This window comes from Nilaparvata lugens, chromosome 3 (genome assembly GCF_014356525.2).
Source record: "Nilaparvata lugens isolate BPH chromosome 3, ASM1435652v1, whole genome shotgun sequence".
Lineage (NCBI taxonomy): Eukaryota > Metazoa > Arthropoda > Insecta > Hemiptera > Delphacidae > Nilaparvata > Nilaparvata lugens.
Genome location: NC_052506.1, coordinates 25,571,324 through 25,588,441, shown reverse-complemented (window position 1 = coordinate 25,588,441; position 17,118 = coordinate 25,571,324). Strand labels below are relative to the sequence as shown.

Below are 17,118 nucleotides of genomic sequence, written 5' to 3'. Positions count from 1 at the left end.
TTAAAAAGACTGCTCCACGGAGAATTAGTTTCTCTATCAGTCTTTCGAAGACAGGGCAGTCAGTTGTTGACGCAATTTAGTAATTTAGTCATCTTTTTGCAACAATTTCTCGCGCAATTGACTTGAGTTTTGAGTTGAAGCTGGAAGTTTGAAATTTAAGTTCAAGTGTTGGGGCATGCCTGATTTATGATTTCATAGTTTAATTTATTAATTATAGGTCTTTGCAGTTTAGTTCAACAGCATTTGTTGCTGTGGATATAAATCTTACCTTTGTTCATTAAAACTAGTATGCGATTAAGCAGATGAAGCAAACACTGTTAAAAGCACTACAGTATAAAGAAAGCTAGATCAAATGAGAATATCAAAGGGAAACATCCTTTACAGGTCTATTGTAGAGTGCGACCTCAGCAGAACGAGAATGAGTCAGCCAGCAGCCAACAGTCAGCTCACTCTCACCGATGCAAACCGCGCCGGCCTCCACAATCGGGGAGTCCGATCTCACTAAGCGTCGAATCTGCAAAACCGTAGAAACCAATCCAAAAACAAATGCGCTTCACATTCAAAAGTATTTTTGATGAATCGGCCAATCAAGATCAGGTGTTGACAGAAACCTCTCTGCCATTGGTGCAGAAACTGATCGCTGGTAAAAATGGCCTGTTGTTCAAGTGTGGAATATCGCACATTGGCAAATCGTTCACCATGGATGGCACACCTGATAACTACGACATAATGCCCAGAAGCATCAGTGTGCTGTTCAATTCAATCAACTTTCGTCAAGTACCTATGTACCTGTTTAGATAAATTGAACGAGTTTGATGTCCAACCAGAACATGATGTCATATAAAAATCTGCAATAATTGTGTTTATGATCTTCTAGAGGACTCTCAAACGGTCGATTGCACACGAATAAGGCCTCAACAGCCGAAAAATATTTGAGAAGATGGTACGCCAAGGGCGATTGGCTCACACCGCCCTCAACAAACACAGAGTCCAGTCCAAGTCATTATGTTTTCACAATAAGGCTGGTGCAATTAAGTTTTTTACCAAAACAAAACCTGCTTACATTTTAGTACAAATTAGTCTAATCTAATCAGTCTTTCGAAGACAGGGCAGCCAGTTGTTGACGCAATTTACTAATTTCGGCATCTTTTTGCATCAATTCCTCGCGCAACTGACTGATTACACTGTCTTTCTCACGTATTATGGTTTCGCTATCTTTTCTCTCTTTTGTGTTGATCATTTTGAGAAGTTCAGTGGCACAGGGTCGCTTGCTCACTGATTTCGAAACAGTTCGACTGATGATTTTCGCCTGAAACACAATAAAGGTAGAATGTATAGATTATAGTAAGGTTTGCAGTAGCTACAAAAACATTTCATAAGAATAAAATTTATTGATTAGGAATTGATTTTTGTATTTCTCCATAATTGATAAACACAGTTTTATTTTTGTCACATCCACAAGCACAAACTGTGTTTTTTCAATTTTATATTAAATTGTTGATGATTAACCTGATAGGAAAAAATACTTTTAAAAGATGTATGGTAAGTACTTTTCTTGAAATTTGTTTAGTAATCGATTATTTCATAAGAATTTGTTCATTTGTTAAAAGAAAATACTTGATTAATTGAAATTGTAATTTGAAACTTTATTTGGTCGGTTCTTGAGATGAGAAAAATAAGTAGTTTTGGGCTGGGAATTCATTTTTTTTTCAATTGAAAAATTTGTAAAAATTTGATTGTAATTGTACTGTTCCAAGTAAAAGTCATTACAACTGCATAATCAAGTCTTAATTACTCAATCTATGATGGAATAAGCTAGAAATTAGATTTATTAGAACTTATAATCGTGGTTAAAGCTCACTAAAAATTAAATGTATAATAGACTCTAGAACAACTATTGAGACCCAAGGAAGATCTTGGTATTGACTGGCTTTTACTGACGTTACCCTTAAAATAATACCGAAATCAACACTACTTTCCATAATCTGAATAAAAACTGAAATAATATTTTTTGAGAGTTTACGATTTGTGTTCAGTTTATTTAAGTCACTGAAAAGTACTCACCAGATCGGGCCTTGATGCTGCTAAATCAGTTGGCATCTTTCCTTTTTTCAATTCCTGAATAACCTTACTTCTCTCCATATCAGTCTGGAATGGTATGATCAGTTCTAGTAGTATTATCCCCATGCTGTAAATGTCACTCTGAAAATAGTTAGTACAAATAAATTAATCAGTTGATGAATTCTATTCTATTCAAGTGATCATCAATGATTTATGAATACGTGAACCATAAATCGATCACGACTCACTCACTAATCATATCAATGATTATTTAATAAAAATACATACAAATTGAAAGTAAATAATTGCTGATTGAATGAAGTAAGAATACACAAATTTACAAAGCACCATACATACAGAGAAAATATATTATTGCTTCTATTAGGTTTTCTTGACAGAATAAAACATTTTTAGAAGGAAAGGTTATTATGATGAAATCGAAGAAATTATTATTATACATAGATCTCAAATGCCCACATATGCACTGTATATTTCCAATTTCTTCGAGATCTTATTTAGTGATTGGTCAGGGGAATATAAGTTTGTTCAACCACCATTATTTGCCAGTCCATTTAGTGTTGACCAATGAGCACCATTTGGAGGCGAACTATCGTTACACATGGAACAAATAATTTAATACATGCTCAAGGACTTTTCATCGTATATTGCAAATACTTTCTAAACCAACTTATAGGATAAATTGAATTATTTATTATGATTTGGTATAGAAAGAATATGAAGTAGTTGAGTTGTTGAAGTAGTAGAAGTAATAGAAGTTGAAGTAGTAATGACAATCTTATTGGTCCTCACAAAATGTCCTAAAAACATACATAGCTATACCAATACATTTGTGTTAACAACATTTTTGAAGTGGAAACACTTTATAGCAGTGACGACGTATTGACCTGTTATTGGTCATCTTCGAATTCAATCTGAAAATAAGTGTTTTAAAAGAAGCTAAAAAGTAAGTGTTTCCCCTTCATAAGTGTTTTCAATTCAAAGTTGGTTTAAATTAATAGTGGAAAAGAATGGATTTAAAAACAAAATAAATTGATATTTTTTCATTAGGACTACTTTTGAATAGAAATAAAAAATAAGTATCTAAATAATTTATCTTTTTATTTTTTCAATTACTTGATAAATAAATAATTTTAAAAAAGGTACTTGGATTTTACAATAAATTTGTATGATATTTTTATGGAAAATGAACCATGCTTCATAGTGCACTTGATGAAATGTTTTCTAATGAAATTTCGCACACAGTTTTATTTTTGATCGCTTGTAAGCCTCTCATTCAAATAATTTTCAAGGAATAATTTTTTATTCATCTATAGAACCCGAATTTGAATAATCTTGAACGAATTTGTATTTTATTCATCTATAAAACGACTGGAGCCTAGTCATGAGTAAGAATTCGCTATGCTCGTTGAACGCACCTTAGCTTCGCAGACGCCGTTGATCTGCTCAGGTGCGGCATACAACAAGGTGCCGACTCGACCGAGGTGTTCGGTGGGCTCAGACTCAGCAGCCAGCATCGTATCGGCGCTCTGATTGTGAGTCAACAGACAGCAGGCAAGTCCAAAGTCACCCACCTGCACTTGGCGCAGGTCACGACTCATGAATATGTTGCTCGGCTGCGACACATATCAATTATAATGATAAGTCGACTATTCAAATGATATTACTTGAGAAGAGAACTCATGAATATGTTGCTAGGCTGCAACGGAAATCAAGCATGATGAGTCGACTATTTATCAGATTATGGCTAAGTTAGACAAAAGCTATTTAACCAAGCTAAGCTTTACCACAAACAAGTTTGAATTGTGAATAAACAATTTAGATTTAGATCTGAACCGTGATTGCATACCAAAAAACCAATCACAGATGCCTTTTTTTTCACAGAAGCAGTCTCAGATTGTTTCTCGTGGTATTTAACCTAATCATTGAAATGTTGATTTAAACATGATTAAAATAATGATTGAACATGATTAAAATCATAATATAATCATGATTGAACAGGCTTTTGTGAAACTGGGTCAGAGATTTTAGATATACAGTAAATTGAATAGAATAGAGTAAATTTTTACATTTGATGACAGTGAAATTTGGACGATAATGTATATTCTACATTTTGTTAGAAAAAACAAACACAATAGCTATTTATGTATTAAGAGCGTAATGCGCGACTTTATCGCTCGCGCAAAACAGTTATCGCGCGACGCGAAGCGGAGCGTGATAATTTTGCAAGAGCGATAAAGAAGCAATACGCGCGAATTACATACAAAATTTTTTCTACAACTGCACAAACCTGTTAAATCACTTATATCTGGCGGAGTTTATAATTTATTCGTCTACACAGATATCTATCATGTCTGTAGAATCGGTACAATTACCGACTTTTTAGGTTAAGATCTGACCGAGAGTGGTTTGTCTTTGGCGAGCTGCTTATCATCAGCTGATTAGCGAGCGTAAAGAAACTCTTCTGCATGCGCGAATGATTTGCGAGCGTAAAGAAAATCTACTGCGCATGCGCAGATGGTTAGCGAGCGAAAAAGTAGATTCTCCTCAGAAATAAGCTGATTTACGAGGAGAATTGAGTATGTAAATTCTTTCTTTACACGCAGTTGTAGAAAAAGATTCTTTATCAGATTATGGATCAGTTACACAGAAGCATTTGAACAGTGATTGAATGCCACAAATACCAATCGGAGATGCCTTTTTCCAAGAAGCCGTCTCAGATTGTTTTTTGTGGTATTAAATCATAATTAAAATCTGTATTAGAACATAATTACATCGTTTTTTAAATCAGAGTATAATAATAATTGAACAGGCTTTTGTGCAACCGGGTCAGAGATTTTAGATATACAGTAGATTGAATAGAATAGAGTGAAATTTGTCATTATTTGATGACATAGTGAAACTTGGCCAATAATGTCCATAATCTCTATAATCTCAATACTCTCTCTATACTCAATAATCCAAGAGAAACCAAAATCAAATTATAAAAAATATGTTAAACCAAAATGTGGGAAAAGGAAATGTTTTCGTGTAATTGATACACCTAATATAAATGCTCTAAATGACGGGCTATCAAAAGAGACTTGGCATGCAGTATATGATTCAAATAATGTTGAAAATATGTTTGACAATTTCATGAGCTCCTACATTAACCATTGCAACAGCTCAGTTCCAGAGAAATCAGTTAGCAGGGAAAGAAAGAGAGATCAGATTCCCTGGATTACTCCTGGCATTAGAATATCCAGTGATAGGATGAAAACTCTGAATTGTCTTGTTAAAACTCAATATTTTAATGACTCTCTCATTTATATCAAAACAAATACAGGATTTAGATACCTAAGCTTTGAAATATATTATAAAATTTACAAAAGTATCTATAAGAAAGTTTTGAAAGTTGCTAAAAAAAGGCCGCCACTGCTTATATAAAAAATTCTTCTAATCAAGTTAGAGCTATCTGGAAGTTGGTTAGGCTTGAATCAGCGAAAAACCAGGAATTAACCTCAGATATGTGCATTGCTAATGAAATAGGGAATATCAAAAGAGGAAAAGAGGCTGCTGATATATTGAACAATTATTTTATTAATGCACCATTAAAAATTCAAAATTCACTCCTAGAAAAAAATGATATATGGGATTATCGTTCAGTATTCAATATGAATCTTAAAAGTAAACAGAGGTTCTCAATCTTTAAGCCTTTAAGTTGTGAAGAATTAAAAGAAATAATTAAATCCTTAAAAAATAAAAAATCCTGCGATTGTTTCAATATATCAAACTACCTGGTAAAAAAATCAGCAGAAAATATATTAAAGCCGCTAACATTTATTTTTAATAGCTCTATGACTCATGGTCATGTACCATCAAAATTGAAATTTTCAAAAATAATTCCTACTTATAAAAAAGGCAGAAAGGAGCTTCCAGAAAACCATAGGCCTATCGCTAACACTCCTGTTTTCCTAAACATCTTTGAATATGTAGTGCTTGAAAGAATGAGAGAGTATCTGAGTCAAATAGGTTTGTTGTCATCTAATCAATTTGGTTTCCGGCCAGGTTTCTCAATAAACGATGCACTTTTCTCGGTTGTAGATGAAATATTGTCATCTATGGATAAAAAAATGAAAGTGTATGGGTTGATAGCAGATCTCTCAAAAGCTTTCGACCTGGTAAATGTTGAGATCATGATGAACAAGCTGCAACTGTATGGATTTGATGGCGCTGTCCTTAGATGGTTCTTTTCATATTTTGATAAAAGGTATCAGCAGGTTGTTATTGACTCCCACTTGTATGAGTATCATTCTGATTGGATGAGAACAAGAAGTGGGGTCCCCCAGGGATCAGTACTCGGCCCCTTGCTTTTTGTTCTCTATATAAATGACTTGCCTTCCTACCTTGATCCAGCTAGGAGTGTTTTGTATGCGGACGATGTAAGCATCTTACTGAAAAGCAATAGCCAGCCAAATGCTGAACTAGAGAGCAAAACAGCCCTTATTAAATTACAAAAATGGCTATCAGCCAATATGTTGATTTTGAATAAGGATAAAACTAAAGAAATACCTTTCCGAACTACTAAAGAAGGCAGCTTGAAAATTGATGGTCATAAAATAGAATCTGTAAATAGTATAAGAGTACTTGGGGTGGTGATTGACTCTTGATCTTTCTTGGAGACCCCATCTGGATAGCCTGAAAACAAAACTAATCTCAGCAATTTTTGTTCTGAGAAACCTGAAAACTTCTCTTGATTCAATGGCTCTGAAGAGTGTATATTTCGCTTTGTTCCACTCTCATTTAAACTATGGAATAATTTTTTGGGGAAATTCTAGTAGTGTAGTGGAAGTGTTCAGATTGCAGAAGTGGGCATTGAGGGTGATGATGGGAGAATCAATTAGAACAAGTTGTCGGCCCTACTTAAAAGCACTTGGTATTCTACCACTCCCAAGTCAATATATCCTAGAAACAGTCTGCTTTATAAAGAAACACATAAACAAATTAAATACAGGCGAAACATTTCATCAATATCCAACCAGATTCAGAAATAATTTAAGAGAAGATGCTCATCAAAGTGCTATGTATGAGAGAGGTGTAAGAAGTTCAGGTATCCGGATGTACAACATATTGCCCTCTCACATAAAAGATACTTCTGGAAAGGTTTTCAGATTTTTATTAAAAAAAGAGTTGCTGTCCATTTGCGCTTACTCAGTGGAGGAGTATAGAAATTATTATAAACCTCAAAATGGAGGTTTACGTAGGTAGATGATAACATTTTATGTTTGACTAATGAAAAATTGACATATCCTTATACCCCTTTATCAGGTGGTCAGTGGATGAAAATAAATAAATAAACAAATAAATAAATAAATAATCTCTAAAATGTCTCAACAAAACAAAACAAACACATCAGAATCACAGAAATAATTTTACAGAGACAGGAATGATAAGAGTCTACATGGAAAGGTAACGAATAAAATTTTTCCAATATATTATGAACTTATGTGCGTTATGAGACCAAAATAATTTATAAGTGATATGTAATTATTGAAATTATATTTTTGTGAAATTAAAAATATGATTCACTTCATGAGATCTTATTCTAAGGATTAGATTCATTTTAAAAAACTAACAATATCCACGTTATTTGAAAAACATATTATTTCTGAACATGAATGAACATTTCAATGGAAAAATAGTTTGACTATTTTAAACGCATTTTAAAAAGAAAACATCCTGTTTTACTAATCCACAATAATTATTAGCATATGTAGCTTCTGGGAATTTAAATAATATATTGTCATTATTAGGTGTAACAGCGTCAAGTGCTTTGGAACACTTACCTTGATATCATGATGAACAATGCCTTTACCGTGGATGTACTCGATACCTTTCAGTACTTTAATGAAAACGGACACAATCTGTGGTACATCTACGGGCGCAAACGATCGATTCCTCTTATCCAGCCACTGCCTCATATTGTCTTCACAAAGTTGCATCTGAACAAAGAGAGTTGCCCAATCCTGTAATGTAACCACAAATAATAAAATAACAGAATAAACAGTAAATTGGTCATAGTTTTCAATTAACAATTTGATACTTCTCACTTCAAGAATAACATTTTCTGAAACTGAATTCAAGAACAGTTCATTTCATATATAAACAAAATCCCCAGAATAAAGAGGAGAATTTCACTTGATGAATGAAGAACTACCATAATACATATCAAAATTTTATCTTTTGAAATGGATTTTATCCTACATTCCAAGTCTTCTAAAATTCAAATGAAGTGCAATTCATTCCAAAGTATTATTGTCAATAAAACCGAATGAAAAGCAAAATGTTTTTCATTAATGAATTAATCATTAATGAAAGTCTAGTATTATTGTCAATAAAACCGAATGAAAAGCAGAATGTTTTTCATTAACGAATTAATTATTAATATAAACCAACATTTTACCTAACAGTTCTTCAAGTAACTATTTTCCAGGTATGAAGTCTTCTCAATGAAATCAAGGTGCAGCAGTTAATTTCAAATGATGTATGATAGATCAAACGAAAAATCCTAAATAATGAGCAATATTTCAATTGATAAATAGATTTTGATTATAAAAACTACCATTAACCTCCTGAAAATAATTTGATCCTATATTATTCTATATAAATGGTGGATTCACGGAGGATCGGCAGCCTTGATTGCGGGTTGATTTAGTTTGTGCTTTCCTCCCCTTCCCCCTCTCCCAAAGAGGCAAGATAACCTCTCTCCCTCATCCCTCCTTCATCCTCCCTGTTTATCTTTCAACCCAGCACTTCAAGAAGCGTGCTCGAGAAGTCAACATCGTTTCGTTTCGTTTCTCCTGTTCCGTGGCGTTCGAGCTGAACGCAATTACCTCGTTTCGTTTCGTGATATATGTACAATATCATATAGGCCTACGCATAAAGACAGGATATCGTCAGCAGTAACTTCTACACACGAGATACAGTCCACTTCCTCGCCAGTTCCAAGGTTAGTGCAAATTAAAGACTTACTTTTGGGGCTGTCGACGTTTTCGTGAATTAAATCTTAACTGTACCCCAATCCATAGGTTTGGGGACAGGACGGGATTACCACATGGTCCGACCAGGCCTGGGATATGTTCTATTTCCAAGAGATTTATTTTTCAATTTAAATTTCAATTCGTTAATAGTAGAGTTACTTGTTGATACATGCACTGATATCCATGTTAAATCCAGTTACAAAGTTCCTTTCCAAATCTCCTTGTTTATCTAATCAGTTACTTAGTTACAATGGCAAGCCCACAAGCCTTGCTTACTATTCGTGTGAAGAAGAAAGAAACTTTGTTTAGCCGTGTTCAACAAGCTTATGACTTGTTGAAGGACATCAATGATCCTAAAATTCAATCTCAATTTTTGATAAGAAGCATATCTATTGAAAATACTGTGAAAGAATATTCTGCACTCTTAGATGAAATCAATGAATTATCTATTCAAGTTGAACCTACTAAAGAACCTGAATATCAATCACTTACCGTTATTGATAATTTATCCTGTGCAATAATAAATGCTCGTGATAAATTGAATCAAATTAAAAATGAGAAACCGAAGGAGAAAAGTGAACCTTCACCTTCAACCTCTCATTCTCCCCGTTTAAACATGATATTACCTCCAACTGAAATAAAACCGTTTGATGGCTCTGATATTTCAGACTGGCCTAGATTCAAAAATATCTTTTCATCATTGATTGTGGATGATAAATATTATTCTCCTGTTCATAAATCTCATATTTTGCATAATTTGTTGAAAGGCGAAGCAGCCAGAGTAGTGAAATCTTTTCAGATAAGTAGTGATTTTGATTTGGCATGGAAAACTCTATGCAAGCGTTATGAAAGTGATAGGGTGCTAGCTAACTACTACGTAAATGAGATTTTGAAAACTAGTTCAATCCCATTTAAACCTTCGTTACAATCGCTTCAAGATTTTCTTGTTAAAGTAGGTGATAGTATTACCACTCTGAAGTCGTTGAAAGTTCCCGATTTGGCTGATTATATTTTGTACTCATTGGCTATTCGTCAATTAGACAAAATATCACGTGAATCGTTTGAGCTCGAGGTAGCTGATAAGAGCTTTCCTTCTTGTCAACAGTTGATTGATTTCGTGAATAAGAGAGTTAGATCTTATCAATTATCTGCATCTGATGTGCCGTCTGTTAATGAACAAAAATCTATCGAAAAGCCGAAAAATAAGTCTTTTCAGAAAAAGGTTGTCTTATCTACTCAGGCTGATAACAGCGTTCGAAATAAAAGCAGCTTAGTTACTTGTGAATTGAATGATAGTGCTGAAACAAAATGCTCATTTTGCAACTCAACGAATCATTCGTTATTCAAATGTCCTGCTTTCTTGAAAAGAGATCCAAAAGCTAGGAATGAATTTATTAAATCATTGAGAGTCTGTTTCAATTGTTTCTCCAAATTTCACGCTGTAAACCAATGCAAGTCTAAATCGTTGTGTTATTGTGGTCGTATGCATAATAAATTACTTCATTATCCTCGTAGTAGTGATAATAGCCGTTCGAATTCTCCTGTTCGTTATCAGAAGTCTACTGATAACATCTCTAAAGTTGCTTTGAAATCGAAATCCGTTGATTCGATCACTCAAACTGATAGCACTATGAATGTTGTTGAGAATTCAAATTCTTCTAAGCATTGTGGTATCACTGATAATGTTATTGATAAGTCATCAATTGTTAGTTTAATTCCTAAAACGAGTGTTGTTCTAGGTACTGCTCAAGCAGTTATTAAAAATTCATCTGGTTCGTTTATTGGTGTTCGTTTAATGATTGATTCTGGTAGTACTGCTAATTTCATCACAAAAGATCTTGTTATGAAACTTGGTTTATCTGTTCATGATTGTCATCAAAATTTCTCTGGTTTGAATTCCTCGAGTGTAGGGAATTCTTCTGGTGTTGTGAAATGTTTGTTGAAACCTAAGGGCTCAAATCACCCTCGTCTAGAAGCTGAGGCTTACGTGATTGATAAAATAGTTGGTTCATTGCCCCCTATTTATCTCAGTTCGAAAGTGCAAAATGAGTTGAAAAAATTCAACCTTGCTGATCCTGTGTTCTATGAACAACGTTCCGTTGATCTTCTATTGGGATGTCAGTTATTCAACAAAATATTACGTCATCATAGTCAAGTCTCATCTAGTGAAGAGTGTTCGTTTTGCGTGATTCCTACCGTGTTTGGTGACATTATTTTGGGTGAATTTCCAAATCATTCCGGTCTTCTTAATCAGTCATTGACTGCATTAATGACGTGTCCCACCTCTGAGAACTCGTTGAATAATTTGGTTCATAAGTTTTGGGAAAGTGAAGAAATTCCTAATCATAAATTTCCTAGTCCCGATGATGAGTTTTGTGAGAAACATTTTGCTGAAACTCACACGCGTGATACTGAAGGAAGATATGTTGTTCGTCTCCCTTTCAAAGTTGACACTAATCAACTCAAGTTTCATGAATCTCATGATGTTGCTTTAAATCGTTTTCTGTCGTTGGAGCGTCGTATGCTGCGTGATGCTCGTTTGAAATCTGATTGCGTATCATTTATGGAAGAGTATCTTCTTTTGGATCATATGGAAGTTGCTAAAAAACCAGGTAAATATTTTATTCCTTATTTTTGTGTATTCAATCCGTCATCACCTACAACAAAGGTTCGTGTTGTATTTGATGGGTCTGCTAAAAAGAGTCACATTTCGTTGAATCAAGTTCTTCATTCAGGTCCAAAATTGTTAAATGACATATGTGATGTGTTAACTAGATTCAGACTTCACTCATTCGTATTCACGTGTGATGTTACGAAAATGACGTATCGTGCTATCCTCGTTGATGAAGAAGATCGTTCTTTCCTTCACATATTGTTTCGTAAAGATCCTTCCGATGATATTGTCGTTTATGAGCTCAAAAAAATCACATATGGTTTGAAACCGTCTGGTTTTCTTGCTCAACGTGCTCTCATTCAACTGGCGAAAGATGAAGGAGATAAATTTCCGTTGGCAGCAGCAGCTATTCGTGATGATATATATCACGACGATTTTCTCACAGGTGCTAATTCGTTGGAAGAAATCTGTGAAATAAAATCACAACTTTGTAATCTTCTAAACTGTGCTCATATCAAGTTGAATAAATGGAGCAGTAATTCTCCTGAGTTCTTGGATTTGATTCGTTCTGAAAACACTCAAGTACCACTTCATATCAGTGATGAGCCTAATTCAAATGTGAAAGTTCTTGGCATAATGTGGAACCCAACTACTGATTGTTTTCATATTAAAGTCTCCGTTCCAGAGTTTCAAAAGAAAAACTCTAAGCGCACTGTTCTGTCCGTTATCGCGCGTCTGTATGACCCTCTCGGTTTTATAGCTCCAGTAATATTCAAAATGAAATGTTTTTTACAAGAGCTGTGGAAGTTGGACATCGATTGGGATACGCCGATTCCTGTTGACTACAACGAATGCTGGAACGAGCTGATGAGAGAGCTTCCTGCTCTAAGTTCAATTTCAATTCCTCGATGCGTTTATGGCGATGCTTTTTCTTGTCAAATACTTGGGTTTTCCGACGCATCGCAGAAAGGAATCTGTGCTTGTATCTTCTTGAGAGTTGTGTCGTCAGAATCTACGGTGAAATGCTTCCTGTTGAAAGCTAAAACTAAAGTTGCGTCGTTGAAAACTCTGTCTATTCCTCGATTAGAGCTTCAAGCTGCGTTGTTGCTTTCGCGATTGTATGTTTCAGTCCTTCCTTCACTGGAAAAAATCAATCTTCAATCTACGTTTCTGTTCAGTGATTCAACTATTGTTTTATCTTGGTTGCATATACCTCCTTACAAGTTGCAAACGTTTGTTGCAAATCGTGTTGTGAGAATATTAGAGTTGACTAATATTTCAGATTGGAATCACATTGGTACTGATTTCAATATTGCCGACGTTGGATCAAGAGGCGTTTCTCCCCAAAACTTGTGCAATTCGCAAGATTGGTTCAATGCTCCAACGTGGTGTTCTAATTCGTTGTCATGTTGGCCGTTGTCATCTATGACTTACCCTGCTACTGAAATTCTGCCTGATGTGAAACAAAATAAAGGTGTTGTTTTGAATATCACTGAAGAGACTGCTGTTATTCAGATAACACGTTTCTCCTCATACATGAGATTGTTACGTTCCTGTGCTTATGTTTTACGTTTCGTGAATAACTGTAAAGCATCAATTAGTGGTGTCTGTCGTAAATCAGGCGCACTTAGTGTTCAAGAGTTGAAATGTGCACAAATTTATTGTGTTAAAATTGTTCAAAAGTGTCATTTCAATCGTGAACTCGACCTATTGAAAGAGGGTAAACCTTGTGATAAGAGTTTCCAAAAATTGTCTGTATTCTTGGATTGTGATGGTGTGATTCGTGTTGGTGGCAGATTGGTAAATAGTGCTTTAGGATATGAAGCCAAGCATCCTTGTTTGATACATAAAGATAGTCATTTTACTAAACTCCTCATTGAGTATTATCATATTTCTCATCTTCATGCTGGACCAAGAATAGTGCGTGCTCTTATTCAGCGTTATTTTTGGATTGTTGGAGCACACAGTGTTATCAGAAATGTGATTTTCAATTGTACTCGTTGCCGTTTATTCAATGCAACTCCTGTTGCTCCCGTCATGGGTGATCTTCCCAGCTCTCGTGTTGTTCCCAGTGCTCCCTTTCTGAAGGCTGCGGTCGATCTAGCTGGTCCTTTCACTGTCAAAGAGAGTATTCGGCCCAAAGCTCGTACGTACAAGGCATACTTTGCACTGTTTGTCTGTCTGGCAACAAAAGCTTGTCACATTGAGGTGCTTACAAGTCTTTCATCCGAAGAGTTTATTAACACTCTCCATCGTTTTGTTTCTAGGCGTGGATTGCCTAAAGAAATATTCTGTGATCAAGGGACGAATTTCAAAGGTGCTGCGCGACAATTGAAGGAAATTGTTGAATTTCTCAGATCATCAGAAAATCAATCCAACGTCTGTGATGCGATGTCATCTAAAAGCATCCAATTTCGTTTTAATATTCCACATGCTCCTTTCATGAATGGAATCTGTGAGTCTAATATTAAAAATGTGAAATTCCATTTGTTTCGTGAAGTGGGAAATTCGGTCCTAACTATTGTTGAGCTTTCCACTCTGTTGGTGAAAATTGAGGCGATACTCAATTCGAGACCGTTGTATGCGCTCTCTTCATCTCCTGATGACTACGAGGCGCTGACTCCCGGACATTTCCTTGTTCATCGCCCTCTGTTGGCGGTTCCTGAAATTGACGTGAGTGATGTCAACGAGCACAGACTGTCTCGTTGGGAAAAGGTTAATCGCTTCACTCAGAGATTGTGGAAGAGGTGGGAGAGTGAATACCTCCACACTCTTCAACAGAAGAATAAGTGGTTTGAGAGTGACACAAACCTTCAGGTAGGGCAGTTAGTATGGATTAAAGAGGACAATTCATCACCCTTATCATACCCGTTAGGTAGAGTCACCCAAATCATAAGTGATGCTAAGGGTGTTGTGCGCTCAGCTCACGTGAAAACTAACTCTGGTGAGTATGTTAGGCCAGTTAGGAAACTTGCCCCCATACTTCCCTATTAGTTTAACCCACACACCAAGTTTTCCGTTTTCCTTTCCTATTTCTTTTTCCCTTCGTTTTTCCTTTTCTACCGTTCAGTGCATGTTGTTTTGTTTTTCTTTTACTTTTAAATTTTAGTTTTTTTGAGTTTATGTTCTTGGAAATGGGGCATTCCAAGGCGGGCGGAGATGGTGGATTCACGGAGGATCGGCAGCCTTGATTGTGGGTTGATTTAGTTTGTGCTTTCCTCCCCTTCCCCCTCTCCCAAAGAGGCAAGATAACCTCTCTCCCTCACCCCTCCTTCATCCTCCCCGTTTATCTTTCAACCCAGCACTTCAAGAAGCGTGCTCGAGAAGTCAACATCGTTTCGTTTCGTTTCTCCTGTTCCGTGGCGTTCGAGCTGAACGCAATTACCTCGTTTCGTTTCGTGATATATGTACAATATCATATAGGCCTACGCATAAAGACAGGATATCGTCAGCAGTAACTTCTACACACGAGATAAAGTCCACTTCCTCGCCAGTTCCAAGGTTAGTGCAAATTAAAGACTTACTTTTGGGGCTGTCGACGTTTTCGTGAATTAAATCTTAACTGTACCCCAATCCATAGGTTTGGGGACAGGACGGGATTACCAATAAATATATTATTTCAAGAACCTCATGAATGGTTCAAATTGAATAAGTTCACTTCATCCCTTGTATGTATTTGATTTCATTTACTGTACTTTGTACAAAACACTGTAATCATAACTACTGTGGAGGAAAAACTAGGCTGTGCCTGTACCATTTCTCATTTTTCATAGAATGACTACCACTGAAAACAATACATTGAAAAGTTGAGAAAAATTTAAACACAAAATCACTATTTGAATCGCTATGAAAATAATTAAAGATGATGCATAAATAACAGTAGACGAGTAAAAAGCAATAAAATACCTTTTGGAAACCATTAGAGCCTATATTCCAAGTATGCAGTCTTCTCAAGCCAGTCTTATTCATACAAATCGCCAGATCTTTCTTTTCACTGCTACTGCAGCTGTCTGATTTTAAGAAATTGTCCAACGAAAACGCTTCAACACCACGTGAAGAGGAAGAAGATGACTTGAAAAATACACTATTGCTTAAATCTCTACTAAACGTCTTTTTCTTGCGAATCACCACGTTACTCTTCTCACTAAAAGTCGAAGTATCCTCAGAGCTCAGTAGATTGTCTTTAGAATTTTTAACACTTTTAGCATTTTCTGGAGAGTTGGATGACGATCTAACAAATACAATGTCGCTGGAATCAGAGCTGCGAGGATGATCTACTACTTGAGTTGAGTCAAAATTCCTAGGCGATGAGTTGCTACTGCTATTAGTTGAGCTGCAATAGAATAAGAAAATCAATCATTGACAATTTAATAAAAGATTAAATTCATTTCAAAAAACATCAGATTATTACACCAAATATACTTTTCCAACTAAAAGTATCAAACAAGTGAACAAAAATATTATATTTGACGTAGTCTTCTTCCAACACTTTTTTTGCTGAGGATTTCAAATTTATAAATGTTTTTTTCTGAGGATGATGCCCAAGCTTGATTGCCAAAGCTTGATTTGATTACTGAGGATTAGCCAAACTTGTGCGGATGATGAGAACATGAGACGGATGATGATGAAAGATGAGTGGACCTACAGCTTTAGATGGGTTCCAAACCACCGGGAAGCATTTTCAAACTCATACATTTGTAGCATGCGTGGCGAGCATGTCAGTGCTCTCCAGTAGAGCTACCACCACCTGGTTTCAAGGTTCTACGCCCTGCTACTTTATAAAGATCTGAGATGATTATGAATTACATTATATCTAGAGGAATCGGTTTTCAAAATGATCAACCTTACAACGGGAGTAGCAGGGGCATAAATAGCAACTTATCTTATCAATAGCTTATAAGTGCGACCACAGAACCAGCCGCTTCCCGCTTTTCATCTACCGGCAAAAAAAACTTGAAAAAATATAGGTCTAAAAAAATATAACTGTTGTAAAAGTTATAACCTTCTAAATAAAATGAAAATTTCAAGCCAATTCACATTATTTGTTATTAATGAAACTCACAGTATAAAAAACATAAAATAGTAGATTAAGGTTTCTCGATCCATTCCGAGCTGCGATGTATAAACACACGATTCTGATGTTTTTTTTTACAACAACCTGCAATCATTTATTCAAATAAATTGACTGCAAGTCGATTATGCAACTTACATTTCATCGACAATAACTGGCTCTGTAATATGAGAACTACTGGACTTTCGATTATAGAATGGTTCCAGCCAAGCTGCCTTATAAGCAACAATATTCGGATGATGCAAAGCAGCCAACATTTTCACTTCTTTCAAACTGTGCAGAAACTTGGACGCATTTCTATACCTGAAATAGAAATGATCATCTATCAGATTAGA

At 35.4% G+C, this 17,118-nt stretch overlaps 1 protein-coding gene across 1 annotated transcript in view; it reads right to left on the bottom strand.

The window, feature by feature from the left end:
* Nucleotides 1–496: 496 nt before the first annotated feature.
* The window catches only part of LOC111043786 (protein Wnt-16), a 59,877-nt gene continuing 43,255 nt past the window's right edge, over nt 497–17,118 (bottom strand). The window contains exons 6-11 of the mRNA XM_022328832.2: nt 16,922–17,086; nt 15,619–16,045; nt 7,905–8,084; nt 3,498–3,695; nt 2,065–2,202; nt 497–1,309 (exon numbers count right to left, since the gene is read on the bottom strand). Of these exons, the coding sequence (XP_022184524.2) occupies nt 1,091–1,309; nt 2,065–2,202; nt 3,498–3,695; nt 7,905–8,084; nt 15,619–16,045; nt 16,922–17,086 (1,327 nt within the window). The 3' untranslated portion in view covers nt 497–1,090. The remainder of the gene's footprint in view (nt 1,310–2,064; nt 2,203–3,497; nt 3,696–7,904; nt 8,085–15,618; nt 16,046–16,921; nt 17,087–17,118) is intronic.